At 44.9% G+C, this 18,935-nt stretch overlaps 2 protein-coding genes across 2 annotated transcripts; both read left to right on the plus strand.

Moving 5' to 3' along the window:
- Window positions 1-710: 710 nt before the first annotated feature.
- Window positions 711-16,550, plus strand: LOC113422153 (solute carrier family 2, facilitated glucose transporter member 11-like). Its single transcript, XM_026682911.2, has 12 exons — window positions 711-799; window positions 6,420-6,518; window positions 6,747-6,907; window positions 8,550-8,674; window positions 9,003-9,132; window positions 10,166-10,314; window positions 12,825-13,012; window positions 13,322-13,432; window positions 13,805-13,906; window positions 14,602-14,677; window positions 15,946-16,073; window positions 16,278-16,550. Exons 1-12 carry the CDS (start codon window positions 776-778, stop codon window positions 16,482-16,484), a joined length of 1,500 nt encoding a protein of 499 aa, XP_026538696.1. The 5' UTR covers window positions 711-775; the 3' UTR covers window positions 16,485-16,550.
- A 1,688-nt stretch (window positions 16,551-18,238) lies between these two features.
- Window positions 18,239-18,912, plus strand: MIF (macrophage migration inhibitory factor). Its single transcript, XM_087942995.1, is given in 4 exon segments — window positions 18,239-18,418; window positions 18,520-18,562; window positions 18,565-18,691; window positions 18,781-18,912. Coding segments are annotated over 4 exon segments (345 nt in total). The 5' UTR covers window positions 18,239-18,310; the 3' UTR covers window positions 18,848-18,912.
- The last annotated feature ends 23 nt before the right edge of the window (window positions 18,913-18,935 follow it).

Genomic DNA, 18,935 nt, shown 5'->3' on the forward strand with positions numbered 1-18,935 from the left:
ACAATAGATACAAACTCAAGGTAAACTGCACCAAACTCAATTGCAGGAAATACGACTTCAGCAACAGAGTGGTCAATGCCTGGAATACACTACCTGACTCTGTGGTTTCTTCCCCAAACCCCAAAAACTTTAACCTTACTGTCTACTATTGACCTCACCCCATTCCTAACAGGTCTGTAAGGGGCGTGCATACGCGCACCAATGTGCCTACCATCCCTATCCTAATGTTCCCTTTTAGTCATATCTACTTCATGTATTAATAATCATGTTTATACTTATATCTGTTATCTAACACATGCTTGACAAAAAAGAAAAAGAAATGTGTATTCAGGTAAACTTTCATTAACATTACATTATTTTGGTCCAAAGAACTGAATTTGTCTTGTCAACTCTAACCAACTGCTAGCAGAAAGTTTCATTTCTATAACCACCTCACATGGTTTTCAGGACTCAGTGAGGCAAGGGGAAATTTATATAATCTGATGACAGCAAAGACCAAATATTCCCTAAATCTGTGGGCGTTAGCAGAAGCTAGGCAGTTTCTGATTCTTTAATTGGTCATTGTATCTACTGCTGGATTATTTATTTAACCCAAAAGCTCCAACTTTGCAGAGAAAGCAAAATTAATAGATTAATTAGAAACCTGCATGGCAAACTTTAACTTTAATTAAATGGGGCCAACTGCTTATTTCTGCAGTAAGAGACTTCTTTGAGAAGCAGCCCACGTGCCTTCCAGTTACAGGAAATTAGTTCCTGCTCACTCCTTAACTAAGAGATGGCGAGCTTCCTTTCCGATCTGGTGAGTACTAGGCTACCTATCATTTACTATCCCTACACAGACACATCCAGAGAGGGAAAGCTCTGGGCGCTGAACCTCACGGGGGTGGGGGGTGTCCTCCTTGCTGGTTTGTTCATTTGATAGCCCACCTTTCCTTTAGGACTTGTGAAGGAAACTACCAGGGACATCCAGCTACCTGGGGGAGGCATTCTTACTTCCTTAACACCTACCACTTTTTGGAAGCTCTGCCCCAATTTCCCAGGAAGGGGGGGGGGTATTGTCAAAGAAACACGGGGAGAGGATGCTGAGCACCAGCTGGAGTTGGAGAGAAGGCTTGGGACAGGAGTCGTCTAAAAGACAAGAGGTGGGATTCAGTGATAGGGCTCCTCATTGCACTGGAACATGATGGCATTTTGTGTTCTGAGTACCTGATCCTACACATGTCTATCAAGAAGTGAATCCCAGTTCAATCCAACAGAACTAACTGCCATAGAGTTAGACTGCCCCAGAAGCGGCAGGTGAGTGGACATATTCTGGGACTCTAGGTAACACAGTACCTCCGTTTCCCTCCCTTTTATCATGCATGATAGTTAAATCCTGGGTTTCCCCTCCTGGCTGGATTGCAGTCACAGAAATGGGGGGGCAAACCAGCTTTTCCTTGGAGAGTGGCCACTTCAGCCAGGTCCCTTGGGACAATGCCAGAGCTGAGCCTTCTTTGAACTCTTTACCTAATGCCAGAAGGCAAGGAGATGGGACGGCCATTTGTCAGAAATGGTGTAGGGTCTCCCACTTGGGTGGGTGGGTGGGGGGTTTGGACTAGATGACTTACAAGGTCCTTTCCAACTCTGATTCTCTGTTATCTAACACAAATTGTCTGAAAAGCATGGATGAAGAAGAAAGGGCAGCCTGCTTCGAGTCCCAGGCTCAGTAGACCATGTCTTTTGACCAACTCCAGGGAATCCCTTGTAGCTTCATGTTCGGATCCCGCTTGAAAATGAACGGTGTAAACGAAAACATTTTGTGGGAAGGACGGCTTAGAAGTACTTTTCCTCTAAAATATTCAGCATCCCAAAATGGAAGCTTTCTTGGGTTTGGCTTGTTATACGATCAGTTCAGTGACCAATGTGGGTAGCGGTGAAGACATTGGTCAGTCTGTGAGAGCGAGCTTGGCCTGTGATATGGCACCAGAGTTCCTTTGAAATAGAATTAAGCTTTCAATTCCCCCACAAGAATACTCATCATGGAAATATCACTTACATAAAAGCCAGAAACAGCAAAAACTGGTATGTTCTTTTTTTTTTTTTTAATCATTCAACAGTCATTAGAAAGGAAGACTTGGCCATTAGATAATTCCTGACTTGATGGCTAAGTAAAGACGTCAAGAAATGGAGCAATGGGGGGTGGGGTCCCTGGGGGAAGCCATCAGCAGGGAGGGAAGAGGGTGTGGGGAAGAACTGTGCTGGTGGGTTCCAGAACAGAAGGATGCCCAAATCCAGTTTCTCCTTCAGAGTCCCATTTGAAGCCCAAGATACAAGCATAATCCAAAGAGTGGGTCCGGACAGTCTCGCCAACTCTGAAACCTTCTGCTGGAACCCAAAAGCTTATCCAAGGAGACAGTACATAACTAGCTTTGCTAAGAAATTCTGTGTGATTGTACCCTTGCTTTCGCGTATTATCTTCTCTCAATAAACTCCCTTTTCATATTTAAACTTTATTAGTTTATTGCAGAGTTTCCATTAAAGCAGAGGTCTCCAAACTTGGCCACTTTTAAGACTTGTGGACTTCAACTCCCAGAATTCTCCAGCCAGCCGTGTCTGTCTCTTTTTTTTCTCTTAACCTCCTAAAGTGGAGAGAGATTGTAGAGGAAGAGATTACAAGAGAGTAAGCTATGCCGGCTGGAGAATTCTGGGAGTTGAAGTCCACCAGTCTTAAAAGTGGCCAAGTTTGGAGACCCCTGCATTAAAGCATCCCTTATGTGCACAATTGCAGTTACCTAGCTACTTATTAACCAGGGAGTCTGATCTCATCCTCTCAGACTAACACGTTTGATGAAAAGGCAATCAACACAATATCGTTAATAGGAGAAGAGCAAGCACACCTCCTCATTTCAACCCTTTAAGAGATCTTGGAGTTATCTGTCGTGTCAAACAGGCGGCCCATGGGCCAGATGCATCATGAGCAGGCCACGCCCACCCCAGCTCCGCAAACGGAAAACAACCTTGTGATACGTGTGACGTGATGGCAATGTGACACAGCGAGTTTGACACTCGTGCCTAGAGTAAATGTAATCTGAATTGGATTATTTGTATATAATGCCATGAGTAAAATCAATTTTATTTTTTTTCAAATTCAGCCATCTGTTAATCTACAGTTTGTTTCTGTTGATAGGATCAAAAGCGGCATGAATTAGCCAGAAAGGAAACAGTTTTTTTATTGCTATTTATAAAATGATCCAATATAACACCATGGTCAACTGGGGAGAAGCCCTGCCTGTGATTCTGCAAGCACATTATCAATGAGCCAGAACTTTAATTTATTGGCTAGGTGTTTTGCATAAATATTGTCCCTGACATTAATCAGGCTAATTGGTTTATAATTTTTTGTATATGGAGAACACTTATGCCTGTGTACCAGCCCTGGAGAAGTTTGCCAGAGGAGTTAAAGTTTAGTCAAAATAGACTTTCACCAAACATATTTCCCTTGAAAAAACTGACTCTCTGATCTTGGCTTTGTCTTCAGACACAGACCCAAGAGGTGATAATAACCCTGGAAATTATTCTCTTTTTCGGGTGGGGGTTGTTGCCTGAAGGCATAGGGACTTGACAGTGTAACATCAGTAAGCTATACATTAATTGGAGAATTAGCAGAAGTGGGATAGGGAGCAAACTATAAAATGTAAAGATTCTCCCATTCTTCTTTAATTTTGTTTTTCACTCCAACTGAGGTTTACCACTTTCCAGAATAAGGTTGCATCCTTACACCAGATGGCAGTAGGAACAAACGACAAAGAGTTCTTTTCTTGTGTATTGGGAAATGTTTATTCTCCCCTTTCTTCCTAAGGACAATCCACTTCTTTGGTTTTCTTTGCCAAATTCCTAGCCATACAATGTGCTCAGTGGTGGGATTCAAATTTTTTTTACTATCGGTTCTGTGGGCATGGCTTGATGGGCGTGGCAGGGGAAGGATAAACTGCAACATCCCCCTTCCCTCCCCTCCCCACTAACCTGCTTTCCAGCTCCGTTCTCCTGTGCAGGGCAACCAAAGAAGACCATGTGACTACCAGTTTAAAAAAAGGTTGAGTCAGACCTTCCAACTTCTGGAGGGGGGAGATCTCACAAAGTTGGAAGGTCTGATTGAACATTTTTTAAACTGGTGGCCACGTGGTCTCCTTTGGTTGCCCTGCACACACAAGAACAGAGCTGGAAATTAGATTTAGTGAGGGAATGGTGATTGCTCTGGAATGGGGTGGAAGTGAGGACTTTGCATTATAATGCAAAATCCTCACTCCCACCCCATTCCAAAACACCCACCATTCCCTCACTAACCTGATTTCCAGCTCTGTTCTCCTGTGTGTAGGGCAACAAAAGAAGACCATGTGACCACCAGTTTAAAAAATGTTCAATCAGACCTTCCAGCTTCTTGGGGGGAAAAAAGATCTCACAAAGTTGGAAGGTCTGACTGAACTGACTGACTAGCCTCCCAGCTGATTAGGGCTGCTGGTCCATTGCTGCCTCCCAGCTGATTAGTGTGGCTCCCAGTCACGCAGCCTCCCCACCCTGAATGGCAACCCCGGTGGGCGGAGGTGGGGCAAGCCGGCAGGCAGAGGTGGGGCCAGCCAGAGGTGGTATTTGCCGGTTCTCCAAACTACTCAAACGTTCCGCTACACAGGTACGCCAGAACCGGTCCCAATGAGCCGAATACCACCTCTGAATGTGCTGTTCTATATTCTACATCAGAAGAGCAACGATGTTGTTATCAGGGGTGGGATGCTGCCAGTTTGAATCGGTTCTAGCCAACTGGTAGCTCCGACAATCAGCTGGGCCCGCTCACCCATCCCCACCCTATCCTGTCCTACATTTCCACGTTTTTCAGCTCAGCTGACTTGCGTGGCACAGTGGATTTCTGCACCTCCGCTGTTTGACTTACCACAGGGCTGCCCTAGAAGGTAAGCTGTCGAGCTTCAAATTGGTGTATTTTGAACACTTTGTGCAGGTGCGAAGCACGTGCTAACAGAACCGGTTGTTAACTGGTTACAGCCCACCACTGGTTGTTAAAAAGGTCTCAACCATCTTGCCTTAAAAAGGCATGTTTTATGAGCTCTGTTGAAGTAAACTGTAGTTCACAAAAGGCTATGCCTTCTCATCAAATAGTCTGAAAAGATGCTTCCCGTTTCCTTTGAATGTCTGTGTACACGTCTGTGTACCATGACTCTCCTCCTCCTACCATATCTGCAGCTGCCCATTATATCTCAGGATTGGCACATGGAATTCTGTATTTCTGAGTGAGAAGGTCCCAAAACACTTTTCTCTTTGTGCCCGAAGGGAAGAGTTTGTTGGCGGAAGGGCTGCAAAATCTCCAGCTGGACAGAGGTTGCCAGGAGGTTCAGCCTGAGTGGGAGGGGGAGGTGAATTTGGCACCTTGCCCTGGGGACCCCCTAAAGCAGCAGTTCTCAACCTGTGGGTCGTGACCCCTTTGGGGGTCGATCGACCCTTTCACAGGGATCGCCTAAGACCATCGGAAAACACATATTTTCGATGGTCTTAGGAACCGAGACACCGCTCCTCTATCCGTCTCCAGGCGGGTCCGCCCACATGCAGATACGACCACATACCAATACCTGGCGTGATGACATCATCGCGCCAACCTCACCGCATACACCCCGTACAAATACAGGTGCATGTGACAGGGTTGGCGTCATAATGTACTTATGCGGACCAGTCACACATGTGTAGAGAGCAGCTACTGTGTTGAAAGCAGCTACTCTGTTAAAAGCAGCTACGGTGTTGAAAGCAGCAGTATTGGAGGCAAAATGACACTTCATGAATTATAATTACTGGGTAAATGTAAAATGATGTACTGTAAAATCATCAATTACTGCAAAAAAAAAATCTGTACCATGGGAACTTAATCTGGATGCCCTATCGGTCTTTTTATATTGAGCTGTGGTTGATGTGAAAACTGCCCCCTTGTGATAGTAACAGGTATGTAAAAACAACAACACAGGAATGGTAAATCATAGGAAACTTTAATGAACTGTATTGACTGAACTATGCCATGTATCATCTTTTGTATTATTAAAGCTATTGTGATATATTATTTACATTACAATTCATAACAGTACCAAAATTACAGTTATGAAGTAGCAATGAAAATAATTTTATGGTTGGGGGTCACCACAACATGAGGAACTGTATTACAGGGTCGCGGCATTAGGAAGGTTGAGAACCGCTGTCCTAAAGGAAGAGTCAGTCACGGAAAGCTGCATGTTATTCTAGGCCCCGATCCAGCCTTGCGGATGCCCTTCCCCTTTCTCAAGTTGTGTGCATGGGTGTGAGGGAGGGAGGGGGTGACTTTGAGGATATAGCTTCAGTAGGAAACTGGTGTCCAACGCTAGAAGCCTTAACATCTTTTCTCTTTCCAGATTCAATACCGGGGACTATTCCAGATGATCCTCGTACTGGGAATTGGGGGCAGCTTCCCTTATGGGTTTCACATTTCTGTAATCAACTATCCCTCCATGGTAAGCGTTGGTGCCCCTTCCTTTCTATGGGCTTTTCCTTCAGTCCAAACATTGCCGCTTTAAGCCAGGGGCAGAGAAGGTTCGGCCTCCTGGAGTTGCGGGACCTGTGGTGGCCAGAGGGGTGGGGGTGGCTGGGGCATTGTGCTAGGGTGGCTAATAGGTAAACTCGTGGGAAAAAAGTGAAGAAACTCATTAACTGTAAAATGAATGCATTTTCTTTATTCACAGCATATTAAAAAATTCATTAATGAGACCTGGCTGGAACGACATGGCTCACCACTGCCTCAAGAGAATGTTATCTTGTTGTGGTCCTTCATAGTATCCAGTTACGGGATTGGAGGTCTCGTAGGGAGTGTCTGTTGTGGATACCTCACCACAAAATATAGAAAGTAACTTCTTCACTAGTTAGATCTGTTTATAGTATGGCCCTTGTTATCTCCAAGTACCAAGTGTTCAAAATGTTTGAAACTCTACATTGATTGTAGCCCTTTGGCGCCCTAATTCAGGGTGTTCACACGGTACGGTCAAACTAAAAGTCGAGATGGTGGCCACAATGCTGCCCTCCAATATTCCTTCCTTGGGGCTAAATATTAAATGTTCCAGTGCCTTCAATCTCTCTCAATTTTCCTTCCTGTCCTTCAATAAGCCTATAAACCTGAGATTATAGTCCCCGACCAATTTAGTGACCAAAGGTACTAACTACCCTGAAAAAGTGACACAAAATTGGTTTTCACGCTTACAACTGTTGCAATATTCCCATGATCACAGGATCAATTTTTCAGCAATTGGCATGTATTTGTGACAGCTGCACTGTCCCTGGGATCATGTGACCACCATTTGTGACCCCTTCCCAGCCAGCTTCCAACAAGCAAAGTCAATGGGGAAGCCAGATTTGCTTAATGACTGCATGATTCACTTAACAACTCTGGCAAAAAATGGTGGCACAACTCAATTAGTGGCACAACTCAATTAGTGGCACAACTCAATTAGTGAGCCCCTCACTTACTAATGGAGATCTGAGGCTTGTTGTTTTAATTCAAGGACTCCCTGCCTCTGAATCCTCCTTATATGTCGTTCTTGATTAATAACCACTTGTTCAGCAACCAAAGTCACAATGCTGCTGCATGAGTGGTAGTTGCAAGTGGTCCCCAAGATTCCAGCTTCCTCAGCAGGGTGCTTGGCAACTGGCTCGTACATAGAACAGTTACAAGCTCCAGCAATCACAAGAGCACCATTTGCAAGCTTTGTTGCTGTCTTGCCTCAAGCAAAGGCAATGAGGAAGCCAGCAGAAAAGTTCACAAGTTCCCCCCCCCCAGCCCTGTCCTCCTGCAGCAGCCCCTGCAGCACTCGCGCTGCCCCTCACTGGCCCCTCATGCGTCCTCCTGTGCCCTGCAGCATCCCAAGCCTCAACCCACTCAGATTGCCCCTTGCCAGCCTTCACCCTCCCTCTCACACTTGGCAGCAGCCTCTTACCTCTCCGCCCAATCTGCATCTTCCTGCCAGCTTCTCCACCAACCTTGCTTCTTGCAAGCCAGCAGGAAGTTGTGGGGAGATCCTTGCTTAATGACTCTTGATCCTCACTTAATGGTAGTAACAGGAGTGCTGGAATTGCCATCGCATATTAGGATTACATCGCTTAGTGATGGAAAATCCAGTCCCAACTACTACCGTTAATCAAAGACTACCTGTCTATAGGGACATCGATTATGCGTTGATCTTGTCCTTCCATCCTGCTCTCCACAATTTTCTAGGGAAAGACGTAACTTGGTTTTTATCATTCTTGAAGACTAAATCAAAACCAAATTTGAATAGCCCTGTTTTTCCTTTGCTGGTGGTTAGCATTCTCCTTTGAGAGTGCAGGAGTCAGCTTGGATACCATGTGCTGCCTGGTGCTTTGAAAATTATAAGTCTCCAATAGAAACCAAAAACAATTCAATGTGTGCTGCTTATAGAGCTGTGCTTTGCTGGAAAAAAAACAAAAACCCTTGAAATGCCTGTCCCTCACTGACACCCCTGCACCTTCTGTTGCAGAAAGAAATGCCAGATGTTCACCAACCTGATCATGCTGACGGCTGCCCTGTTCATGGGTTTCAGCAAGATGGCCAAGTCTTTTGAGATGATCCTCCTTGGACGCCTCCTCTATGGGATTGGCATTGGTAGCTATATGGGATTGGCATTGGTAGCTGTTGGCTATCTTTTAAGCGTGAGCAAGTCCATTGACTCAACACGGGCAAAGTTCTGCTGTGATCAAATATTCTGGAGGAGAGGCTGATTCAAGAGTGGTTAACTCAGAGCCCTCCTTGGCACAGGCCTCTCCCTCTCTTTAGCCCTTTCTGATTCGCCTGGTGTCACTGTAATCCTTCACTACCCATAACTCAGTAATGCCTCTTGACAATGTAAGATGGTTTTAGTGACATGACCTCTTAGATGACATGCTGGCCAATTCTTCAACACTCTTCTTTGCAACCCTTTTCCTTTCTGAAGGCTTTTCTTTCAACATTCATCCTCAATATGTGGGAGAGATTTCGCCAAAGAAGTTGCGGGGATTTACAAATGCCACGGTTGCTGTTTTTCTGACATTAGGCAAAGTTGCAGGACAAATCATTGGTCTTGGGTAAGTCCCTTTCCAAAATACACTCTCTGAAAGCCATTTAAATCACCAGATTTAAATGGTGAACACTTAATTTAAGCTTTAAATTTCACAATTTTTCATTTCAGTTGAAACTGGAGCATTTGGCTTTGAACCTAAAGATACGAAAATGTTACATGAATATTATCTTGATAATTGCTGTGCAATAGAAATCTGATCAGCCATCTCTTTTGTCCTCTAAAATAAATAATCCAAATACAAATGAGGCAAAAATATTTTGAAAATGTTATAATAAACTCAGGAACATGTTGTAGAATCTCAGGTTTTCCACCTTGGGTGCAATTTCATTCCACAGAATTTCAAATAGACCAAACAGTGCGGTCTTGTATTGCTTACAATAAGAGTGACTTTCCAGTGAAAAGGAAAATCTCAGATCTGATTCCCATCTTTTAAAATAGCAACAATAAATATATTACTTTCACACTGGCTGATAATTACACAGGTTATTTGCTATTTACACAAATCTGGATTGTCTATTTTGGTTTAAAATTAAATTTTAAATGCCATTCAATCCTTAGAGGAGGGATTTTCTTCCATTTTTGCTTGGTGAAGGAGGGAAGAAGATTGCATCATCTCCCTCCATCTTATCCATGCTGGGTGGCACACTGGCTCAGTGGTAAAGACACTGGGCTTGAGTCAGCTGGGAAACCCACAGCCCAGGTTCGAGACCCAAGCTCCACGTGATATGATGAGTAGATAAATACAGTAGGTACCATTTTGGTGGGAAGCTAGCAGTGCTCCATGACATTACGCCGGCCTTGGAAATGTCTTCGGACAGTGCTGGCTCAATGGCCCTTGAAACAGAGATGAGATCCATTCCTTGTGGTCATCAATGTAGCAAAGTAAAAACTCCATCATCCCTGCTGAGTGTCCTTGACTCTGCAGAGACTCACAAAGTGTGGCGAATACTGTAGTGAGCAAATAAAGTCTGGTGGAGAAAAGCCAAAACCTTCTCTCGCATAGTGCAGGACAAATTATGTTCTTCCTTTTTCCGCAGGGAAATTTTGGGCTCAGAGTCCTTGTGGCCGCTGCTGTTGGCTTTTAGTGGGCTCACAGCCGCAATCCAATTGGTGACACTCCCGTGCTTTCCTGACTCCCCATCGTACCTTCTGATACAGAAAGGCAACGAAGAGGCCTTCCTGAAAGGTAGGAGGATCTTTCTTCTCAGACAAAAGGGGAACAGGGCTGGAATATGCTGTTACACTTGGAAGCGTCTCAAGTCCAGCTGTCCTCTGCCTTGGGGGCAAGCAGGACCATTAACACAGCTGAGGAGAGAGAGGAGGGGGCAGGATCTGATCTTACAAAGATAGGAAGTGGGAAGAGAATATCAAACTGCCCTGCCTGATACCTGGTAGAGCAGCCACCAAGGAAACCCTGAGAAAATTATCTGTTTCCATTGCTATGCCAATGCTCCTGAACTGAAAATTGGTTAAAACATGATGGAATTAAAATGCCAGTTGAAAACAAATTAAGTTTCACCACAGAGAATGCGGTCTCTAACAATCAAATAGCATTAGGCACTTGGAGGTCAATACAGTATAACCTAGGACTATACAGAAAGCATAGGGAAAGTCCTGAAATTGATGCTTAATGGTGGAAATACTATTTAAACCATCAACACTTGAATCAGACCACTTCTTAAATCCTTTGCAGTAATTATATACCAGACACAAAACGAACTAGAAGCACTAGATCAAAAGCTTGGCAAATCAATCATCAACCATGTAGTGACCTTAATAGGGTTGGAAGAGACATTGGAAATCTCCTAGTCCAACCCTCTGCATAAACAGGGAACCCTATACTGTTCTGGACAAATGGCTGTCCAATCTCTATCCAGTGATAAGAGCACCCACGGCTTCTGGAGAGAAGTTGGTTAATTGCTAATTGTTCTCACTGTCAGGAAAGTTCTAGGCTGGATAATTTCCTCGATAAATTTTCATCCGTTACTTCATGTCCTGCCTCTCAGGTGCTTTGGAGAATAGGTTGACCCGCTCTTTATTGTACCCCATGGTGAAGGTACACTAAGGGTAGCCAAAATATATGCAATGATCTAACAAAGGAAGAAGTGTTGAAAAGCAATGAAACCATGGAAGTAGGTAAGAACAAATAGCTGATGACAAATCTAGCACTTGCACTTACTGGGCAATACCATGTCTACAAAGGCTGCTTTGGTTACCAGTTTCTTCTTGAGTGCAATTCAACGGAGAGTCCAGGATGGAAGCAACTTGGGAGGCAGAAGAGGAATGAAAAATGAAAGGAACTTGCTCAAGCAAGAAGGAAAGTAGAAGGGAACAATATGAAACACACCTTGATAGAGGCAGGTAGCTTGACTTGGTGCACAAGATTAATTGCAGCTTCCATAGGAAAGGGACTAATAAATTTGTGGCCTAATTTTTTGCAAGGAGGCAGCATGTCGAGTAGAAATCCAGACTTAATTGCCTGTTTGTAAACTGGGATCCGGTTCATGATGCTTGTCTGCAAATCCTTTGTAAGTCTCTTTAGCTATCTGAAGTTGATCTTGCAAGACTTGATAAATCACCAATTCTTAAAGTTCTTCACTGCTGAATTTGAATAAGGGGCTTGTGAAAATGAGAACCAGGGACACCATACTTAGTAGGGAAGAGACATATGAATTGTTATATGATGTGCACTATTGTATGCATATTCTGCAATTGGCAAATGTTCCATCCAATTATCTTGCCGGAAATTTAGAAAACAAGGTAAATGGTTGTTCTAAAATACCATTCAGATGTTATGCAGTTTTAAGCATAAGGATTCTTGTGCACCTGTTCTTGAAAATCCTTCAAATCATCAGATATGTTGATAGATGTGAACATTTCTTACAGAATGACACTTTGAAGGGAGCAACATAATCAGCTTAATTGTATTCAGGTTTCCAGGATAAAATGTCAGCTTGCTTATTGTAGTTACTTGGAATGTAAAACTTGGAAATCAGATGGAGAGAAAAACAGGGATTATCTAAGCTTCCCTGGTTAGGTTTACGAGTGGATTCAGGTACTCCAAATTCTGATGGTCAGTTTTTATGCCAGGCTCCCTCGATATGATTACACCATGTTTTGAAAGCTACTCTGATGGCTAAAACTCCTTATCCTAACTAGTATACAGTAGTTACATTTAGCTGGACTTACTTTTCTTGAAATACAGGCACAAGAGAACAGCTCCAAAAATAACATCCTGTCTCTACTAGGAAAGTTCTCAACGGATCCCAGTGGCATAGGTTCGGTTCAGAGGCAAAATTGCCTCAAATGCTTTTTGCACCTTTTGGTCAGATTCAGGGTCAGATTAGGATCAGACCTAAGGACAAGAAAGGGTTCCCCCATCTCAAAAAATACTTATGACTAGCTTTTCTGGCAGGCCTTTGATAACTAATCAATGAAGAGTGTGTTTCATACTCTTTACTGTTTTTACAGTATTGTAAGAATTTTTTACAGTATTATATTCAGATTTTGTATACACTTAAAACAGCTGGCAATAATTTATCAATCTTAGACATAAATATTAACTCAGAACTTTGCCCCATCTCCATAATGGATGGATTGTCCATATCTCAATATCAAGTATATATATTGACCTAGGGTCACCCAAGTGGGCAAAGGGACACAAGGGAGCCATCACACGTGTCCTTCTTTCCACAGCCATCAAACAGCTCTGGGGCGAGGGAGACCACCAAGCCGAGATTGACGATATCAAGAGGGAAAAGGCAGCCATGTCTGGCACGAAAAGCCTCCGCGTCCTAGAAGTGCTGAAGTCCCAATCACTGCGCTGGCAGTTGTATGTGATGATGACCGTCATGAGCACCCTGCAGCTGTGTGGCATCAATGCAGTTGAGTCTTTGCTCCGAGGAATCCCACAACTGCTGCTGTCCCCTATCACTGTTGGCAGAGAGTAACGCAACCTGTGGCTCAGCCCATCACAAAACCCAGGTTGGCAAGATCATAGAACCATTTAAGAAAAAAAAATGTTTTATTTGGTGCAGGCGGATTTGGACATTAATCTCCCCTACTTAAAATGAGGTGTTATCAACTGGACCCAAGGCCCCTTTTCTAAAAACCAAAAAAATTAATAACCCTCCTCTTCTTTTTCTTCCTTTCTAAAAACTCTGCCTATCTTCTCGTTTTTTGTTCTTTTCTAGATCTACTTCTACTCGTTTGAAGTTTTTCGCACAGCCCAGTTTGAAGAAACCCTCATTCCATACATTGCCCTGGGTGTTGGCATCTGCGAGTGCTTCTCATCCATTCTGTGTGTAAGTTCAAGAGGACATGCAAGAAGGGAGGACCTTATTAAAGATGGGCAGAACCATGTCTTCTTTTTTCTCAAATCAGATTGAAGATGGTAGGTTATTCTTGGCTGATAGTTGGTTTTCTGTGAGACAGATATGACGTGATTTGCATCATCTGCATGGCTGCAATTATGTATGTTTTAGAGATTAGACAACCGTCCAATTTGTCTGAAATGGTCTAATGTCTCCTGCTTGATCAGGGGGTTGATCTAGAAGACCTCCAAGGTCCCTTCCAACTCTTTATACTGTTAATTAAGATTTTGGAGAATACTTGTTAGCATTCCCACAATTGGCCCGTCAAAATGTATTTTCTCTTTATTTCCTTCTGCATTTCAGAGTTCCCTGATTGAGCGTTTTGGGCGGAAGCCTCTGCTGTGGGGAGGATATGCTGCCATGGTGTTGGTGTTGGCTGCACTCACAGTAACCCTTTCATTCCAAGTAAGGGAGGTATTTTAGTGTTGTTTTTTTCTGGCAAAAGCAGAAGTGTCTGCTTCTGGCAATGGTAAGGTATAGCAAAATGAAAATGGGATGGATGGCTCCACCAGAAGGCATGGTGATTAAAAAAAATAATAGATTGTATAGAGATGGACAGGCTAATGATGAAAATAAAAGACAGAGAAGATTCAATTTATTATAGGGCCTGGGAGGCCTGGTAGGAGTGGCTTAGAAATAAAAAGAAAATAAAATGGCCATTAGGAAAAGAATGAGGGAATATGTAAATATGTAAATATACCATGGAGAAGATTGAGATGTAAGGATAAAAGGTATTGATTTATAGTAAGAGTAAGATGTAATGGTAAAGGAATAAGTAAATACATATACTGAAAAATGTGAGGAAATGCAAAAGATGTCTTGATGTTGATAACAATGTATAAAGTTTTGTTTTTTGTTTTTTAAAATTTGGAAAATTTATAAAAAAAATTATTTAAAAAAAAGAAAGAAAATGGGATGGATGGCAAAATGAAGACCATTCAGATATGCTTTGTGGGCATATTTCAGGAGCCCCATTCTAGATCAGGAGGGCCAAATTTAATTAATCCAATTTGACACCTCAAATCTCCGACTGCCTTAACAAAAGTCAGGAATCAGAGTGTGGTTGCTGTTACATTTAAAGGAGCCTTTTTCCTTTCTAGCATCGCTTCTTTTGGATGCACTACTTGAGTGTCGTTTTCATCTTCCTCTTTGTCGTCTTCTATGGAATTGGACCTTGTGAGTATCTCCACCCTGGACAGATTGCTGTACAGGCTTGGATGGGGAAGAACCATCTCCCACCCAAGATCGAACGGCTGTGGGGGGCCAGGGCCACCCAGACCTGCAGATATTCAGTCTTTCATCTTGAATGGAATTGCACTCCCCTTTCAGGTGTGGTACACAATTTGGGGATCTTCCTGGGCTCACAGCTCCAGCTCAAAAAGAGGTGGTAGCTATAGCCAGAAAGGTCTTTCCATAGTTTCCTCTGGCATGCTAGTTGTGCTCTTTCCTAGATCCAGGGGTGCTTCAGATAGTCACTGATGATCTGGTCACCTTTCATCTTGACTACTGCAATGCAGTCTCCGTGGGGCTGCACTTGAGGACTCCCCTGGAAATTCCAACTGGTCCAGAATACAGTGGCGCGGTGACAAGCATGCTTCAAGACGCCCATGTAACACCTCTGCTTCACGAGCTGTACTGATTGCCAGCCTGCTTCCTAGTGCAATTCACTACTTCTAAAGCCATACACTTAGGGCTTGGTTACTCGAGGGACCGCCTGTCTCCCACAGTATCTGTGTAGCTATTTTGATCTGTTGGCACACTCCAGGTTCCGATGATTAAACATCATTTATCAGGACCACAGAATCTCACCTGCTCTGTACCAATCCTGGCCCTCTGGAATGAGGGTCTCCTTAAGATCCAGAAGACCCACACTCCACTATTGTTTAGAGGAGCCATGAACCTGGCTCTTCACCCAGGTCTTTGGCAAGTAAGAGAGGGATCCTTTGCTTCATTTCCAGTCTATCATTCTTGCCATCTTGTATTTCTCCACCCCCCACTTTAATTGATTTTATTGTAATTTCCTTCTTTTGAATGTTGCAAGCAGCTTAATCACTGGGAGTCAGCTGGCATACAAATTTGACAACTAAATAAATGGAGTTTGTGGTCAAGGACCTTATAACTCTGCTTTAAGCAACCTGCTTTTCTGTTGTTAGTCACTGAATATCTGAGCTGAGTTGTGTCCCTTAATCCTCCCCAGGGACAATGTTTTCTGGAATGATGAGTTCCTAGTAAGAGTACAATAAGGCTGCTCACCCAATTTCAGGAATGAAGAGCAGCAGGATCCCAAGATGACTTATTCTTGCTGCCCTCAAAAACACATCTATCCTCGCCCGGTCCATCCATAGCTACAAGAAAACCTTTCTCTTCGCTCTTCCCACAGCTGGAGGCCTCCCAAGAGCACTGACTCTGTCATATTAGGTATTCTTTCTCTCCCTCTTTGCTAGCTGGTGCCACAATATCAGTTATGGTGGAAATCTTCAATCAAACATACCGTCCATCTGCCTTTGTAATTGTGGGATTTATCAACTGGATGGGGCTCTTTCTGCTTGGGATGATCTTCCCATTCATGGTGGTAAGAGTAACTTGATTTGGCCAATGCACCAGAGTCACCAAAAGGACCGGATATACACACTAGCTTAGCTGCACAATAATATGAAATAGAAAAACACAGGGCTTGTTTAATAAACTAGATCCACCGTCTTTAAATTTAAACACTGAAGAATGCAACACTGTGTGCCTTTTTTAGATTTTAATTTTCCTTTCTCTCTGTTTTCAGGAATATCTTGGTCCCTTCTGCTTTCTGATTTTTATAGGAATCCTGGCCGTTTCAAGTGTAATCATCTACTTATATCTTCCAGAAACAAAAGGAAAATCTATTCTCGAAATTACAATGGAGTTTAATAAGCTAAATTATGGAAAGAAACAAGTTTTTCTCTCAGAAAATAGTTATCCAAAGGAAACTGTACTTTGTACCAAACTTTAACTCTTGAACTGCAAAATCTCTGTATTTGGAGAACTGTACAGCACATAAAATTCACCAATCACAACACTACCGCATTTGTTCTGAAATTTTGCATAGCTTCAAAGAGCAAAATCCATCTCTTTACATTTGAAGAACATTTGGTGTGTCATATTGTACTCTGCACTGCAAACAAAGCCTGTCTTTTCAGTTCGTGTCCAGAGATCATAATCATATTAACTGGCTACCACCTATATATTTTTGACCATATCCAGCAGACACCCCATATCAGTAGTTTTTAAAACTATTTGACCCAATTATCCCTTTGTCTTGAAGAATACCTTTACTCTGTCTCTCTCTCACACACATTTTACACAAACGTATCAGCAGTGAACTGGATCCTTGATTCACAAACAAGAAATCATAAATTACTCCCGGGTGCTTTTATATTGAAGCACCCAAGAAAGAGCATCAGTGAGGAAATTCTTCCCCCTTGGCAAGTAACCAAGGGTAAAATTGAACCGATTGAAGTACAAAGCCCATCACACTTGCTTAGTTTCCTTGGGGTTTTCAGGGCTTCTAAGTTCTTGTAGTCAGTCCACACTTCAAAGGGGATCTTATTGCCTGCCAGGTGTTTTTTTTGGCCTGGTGATACTTCAGACGGGGGTGTGCTATGTGGCACGATGCCCCCTCAGGCCCAAGTAGCCAGTCCCTGAATTCTCAGAATGAGTCCCTCTTTTCTTCTCCCACAAGAGGAGCTTGCGGTGGAAGTTCGTAAGAACCGACTGCCATGCGAGGAGGGCATTCCAGCTCCCAATTCAAAGATTTCTAAAGGCTCTTGTGCCAGGCCCCCTTCAGATGCTTCTTAGCCAGAAAGCTAAGAGATTGCGGTCAACATCTTTCTGGCATGGATCAGCGGTCTGCATGGCTGTTTTGCTGGTCTTGGGAGTGAGGAGAAAGAGTAAAAAAGCAGGCCAGTTTTTCCCGGGCCTAGTGTGGAAATGTTTTGAATCAGGAGCCCCACAGATGCAAGTGAGGTGTGGAGGTGTTGGGGACTGGAGCCCCACCATGTGACGCGGTGCCGGTCTAGCCAAATTTGGACAGAAGGAGTGGAAAAGTCTGCTGTAGGAGCTGCAGAGAACTTGGAAAGGGGAGATAATTTTGTGGCGCAGCCGTCACTTCCTCTTCGGGGAGAGAATGGTTGCAGAGGCATCTCTGGGAGAAAGGGAAGGCTAGAGGGATTGAGCTCCACCTAAAACCTCTGAGGGAGCTGCCGACAGGGAACCCCCTGGTTTTCACAGGTGGGGGGATTAGGCAGAAGTCCTGGGGGAGAAGTCCCAAGCCAGATGTGCAAAAGGCGTCCAGGAGCATCCCCAGCTGTGGAGGGGCTTTAGAGTGCAGCCCTATTTACAGCTGAGAGCCCAGTTGAAGCGTCAACCAGGAGACGGCGAGTTCGAGTCCTGCCCAGCGCATAAAAGCCAGATGGGAGACGTTGGGGCAGAGTCATCCACTCCCAGCCCTGGGAAGCAGGCAATGGCCAGCCTCTCCTGAAAATGCTTGGATAGAAGCGAATCTTCCGTCTTCCTTCCCATCTTTCCTTCTGGAAGAAGTTTCCCCTCAGAAGAGACGTCTGTAGAAATCCTCCATTTCCCCTCAGGGCCTCCTCCTCCTCCCGCCTTTTCTTTGCTCCGCCTCCGGGCCCAGAGTTGGGGAGGGGGCACAGCTCCGCCCATCGTGGGAGGGGATAAACGGGGGGGAAACGAGGAGGAGCCTCTGGAGGGGCGTGCTCAGCGCCGCAGCATCAGCTCCCAGCATCCGCAGCCCCGCCGTCGCCGCTCCTTCCTGCAGCCATGCCGGTCTTCGTAGTCTCCACCAACGTCTCGCGGGACGCGCTGCCCGAGGGGCTCCTGGCCGAGCTCACCGAGGAGCTGGCCAAGGCCACGGGCAAGCCGGCGCAGGTGAGGGCCGGGCCGGGCCGGGCCGGGTGGGAGCACGCGGCGGGCTCTGGGCGCGGGATGAGCGCCCTCTCCTTCCCTCTCTCTTCCTTTCCCCCCCGCAGTACGTCTCCGTGCAGGTGAACCCGGACCAGGTGATGTCCTTCGGGGCTCCAGCGCGCCCTGCGCCATATGCAGCCTCCACAGCATCGGCAAAATCAGCGCGCCGCAGAACAAGGCCTACAGCGCCATGCTGAGCGCGCTCCTGGCCAAGCGCCTGCACGTGCCCGCCGACAGGTAAGGGGCAGGGGCGGTGGGCGGGGCGGTGGGCGGAGCTCCCTCCCTCTCCCTCTCACGCGTTCTTGCTTTTTCTCTCCCCCCCGCAGGGTCTACATCAACTTCTACGACATGGCCCCGGCCAACGTGGGATGGAGCGGCTCCACCTTCGCGTAGCAGCGGCGGCGGTGCCGGGGGAGGGGCGGGGCTTGGGGAGGGGCAATAAAGGCTTCTGAACAGTCCCTCCGACTCCGGCTGTCTTATT

This window comes from Notechis scutatus, chromosome 13, assembly GCF_049901735.1.
Source record: "Notechis scutatus isolate UNSWTSFEM ecotype Mainland chromosome 13, rNotScu1.2, whole genome shotgun sequence".
NCBI classification, from domain to species: Eukaryota; Metazoa; Chordata; class Lepidosauria; order Squamata; family Elapidae; genus Notechis; species Notechis scutatus.

What these genes read in the sequence shown, in the direction of transcription:
- LOC113422153 (XM_026682911.2), top strand. Translation starts at nt 776, where the DNA reads ATGGCGAGCTTCCTTTCCGATCTG. An exon ending in CGAGCTTCCTTTCCGATCTG is followed by an intron (nt 800 to 6,419) that starts GTGAGTACTAGG and finishes TTCTCTTTCCAG; the next exon opens with ATTCAATACCGGGGACTATT. An exon ending in CTTCTATGGAATTGGACCTT is followed by an intron (nt 14,678 to 15,945) that starts GTGAGTATCTCC and finishes CCTCTTTGCTAG; the next exon opens with CTGGTGCCACAATATCAGTT.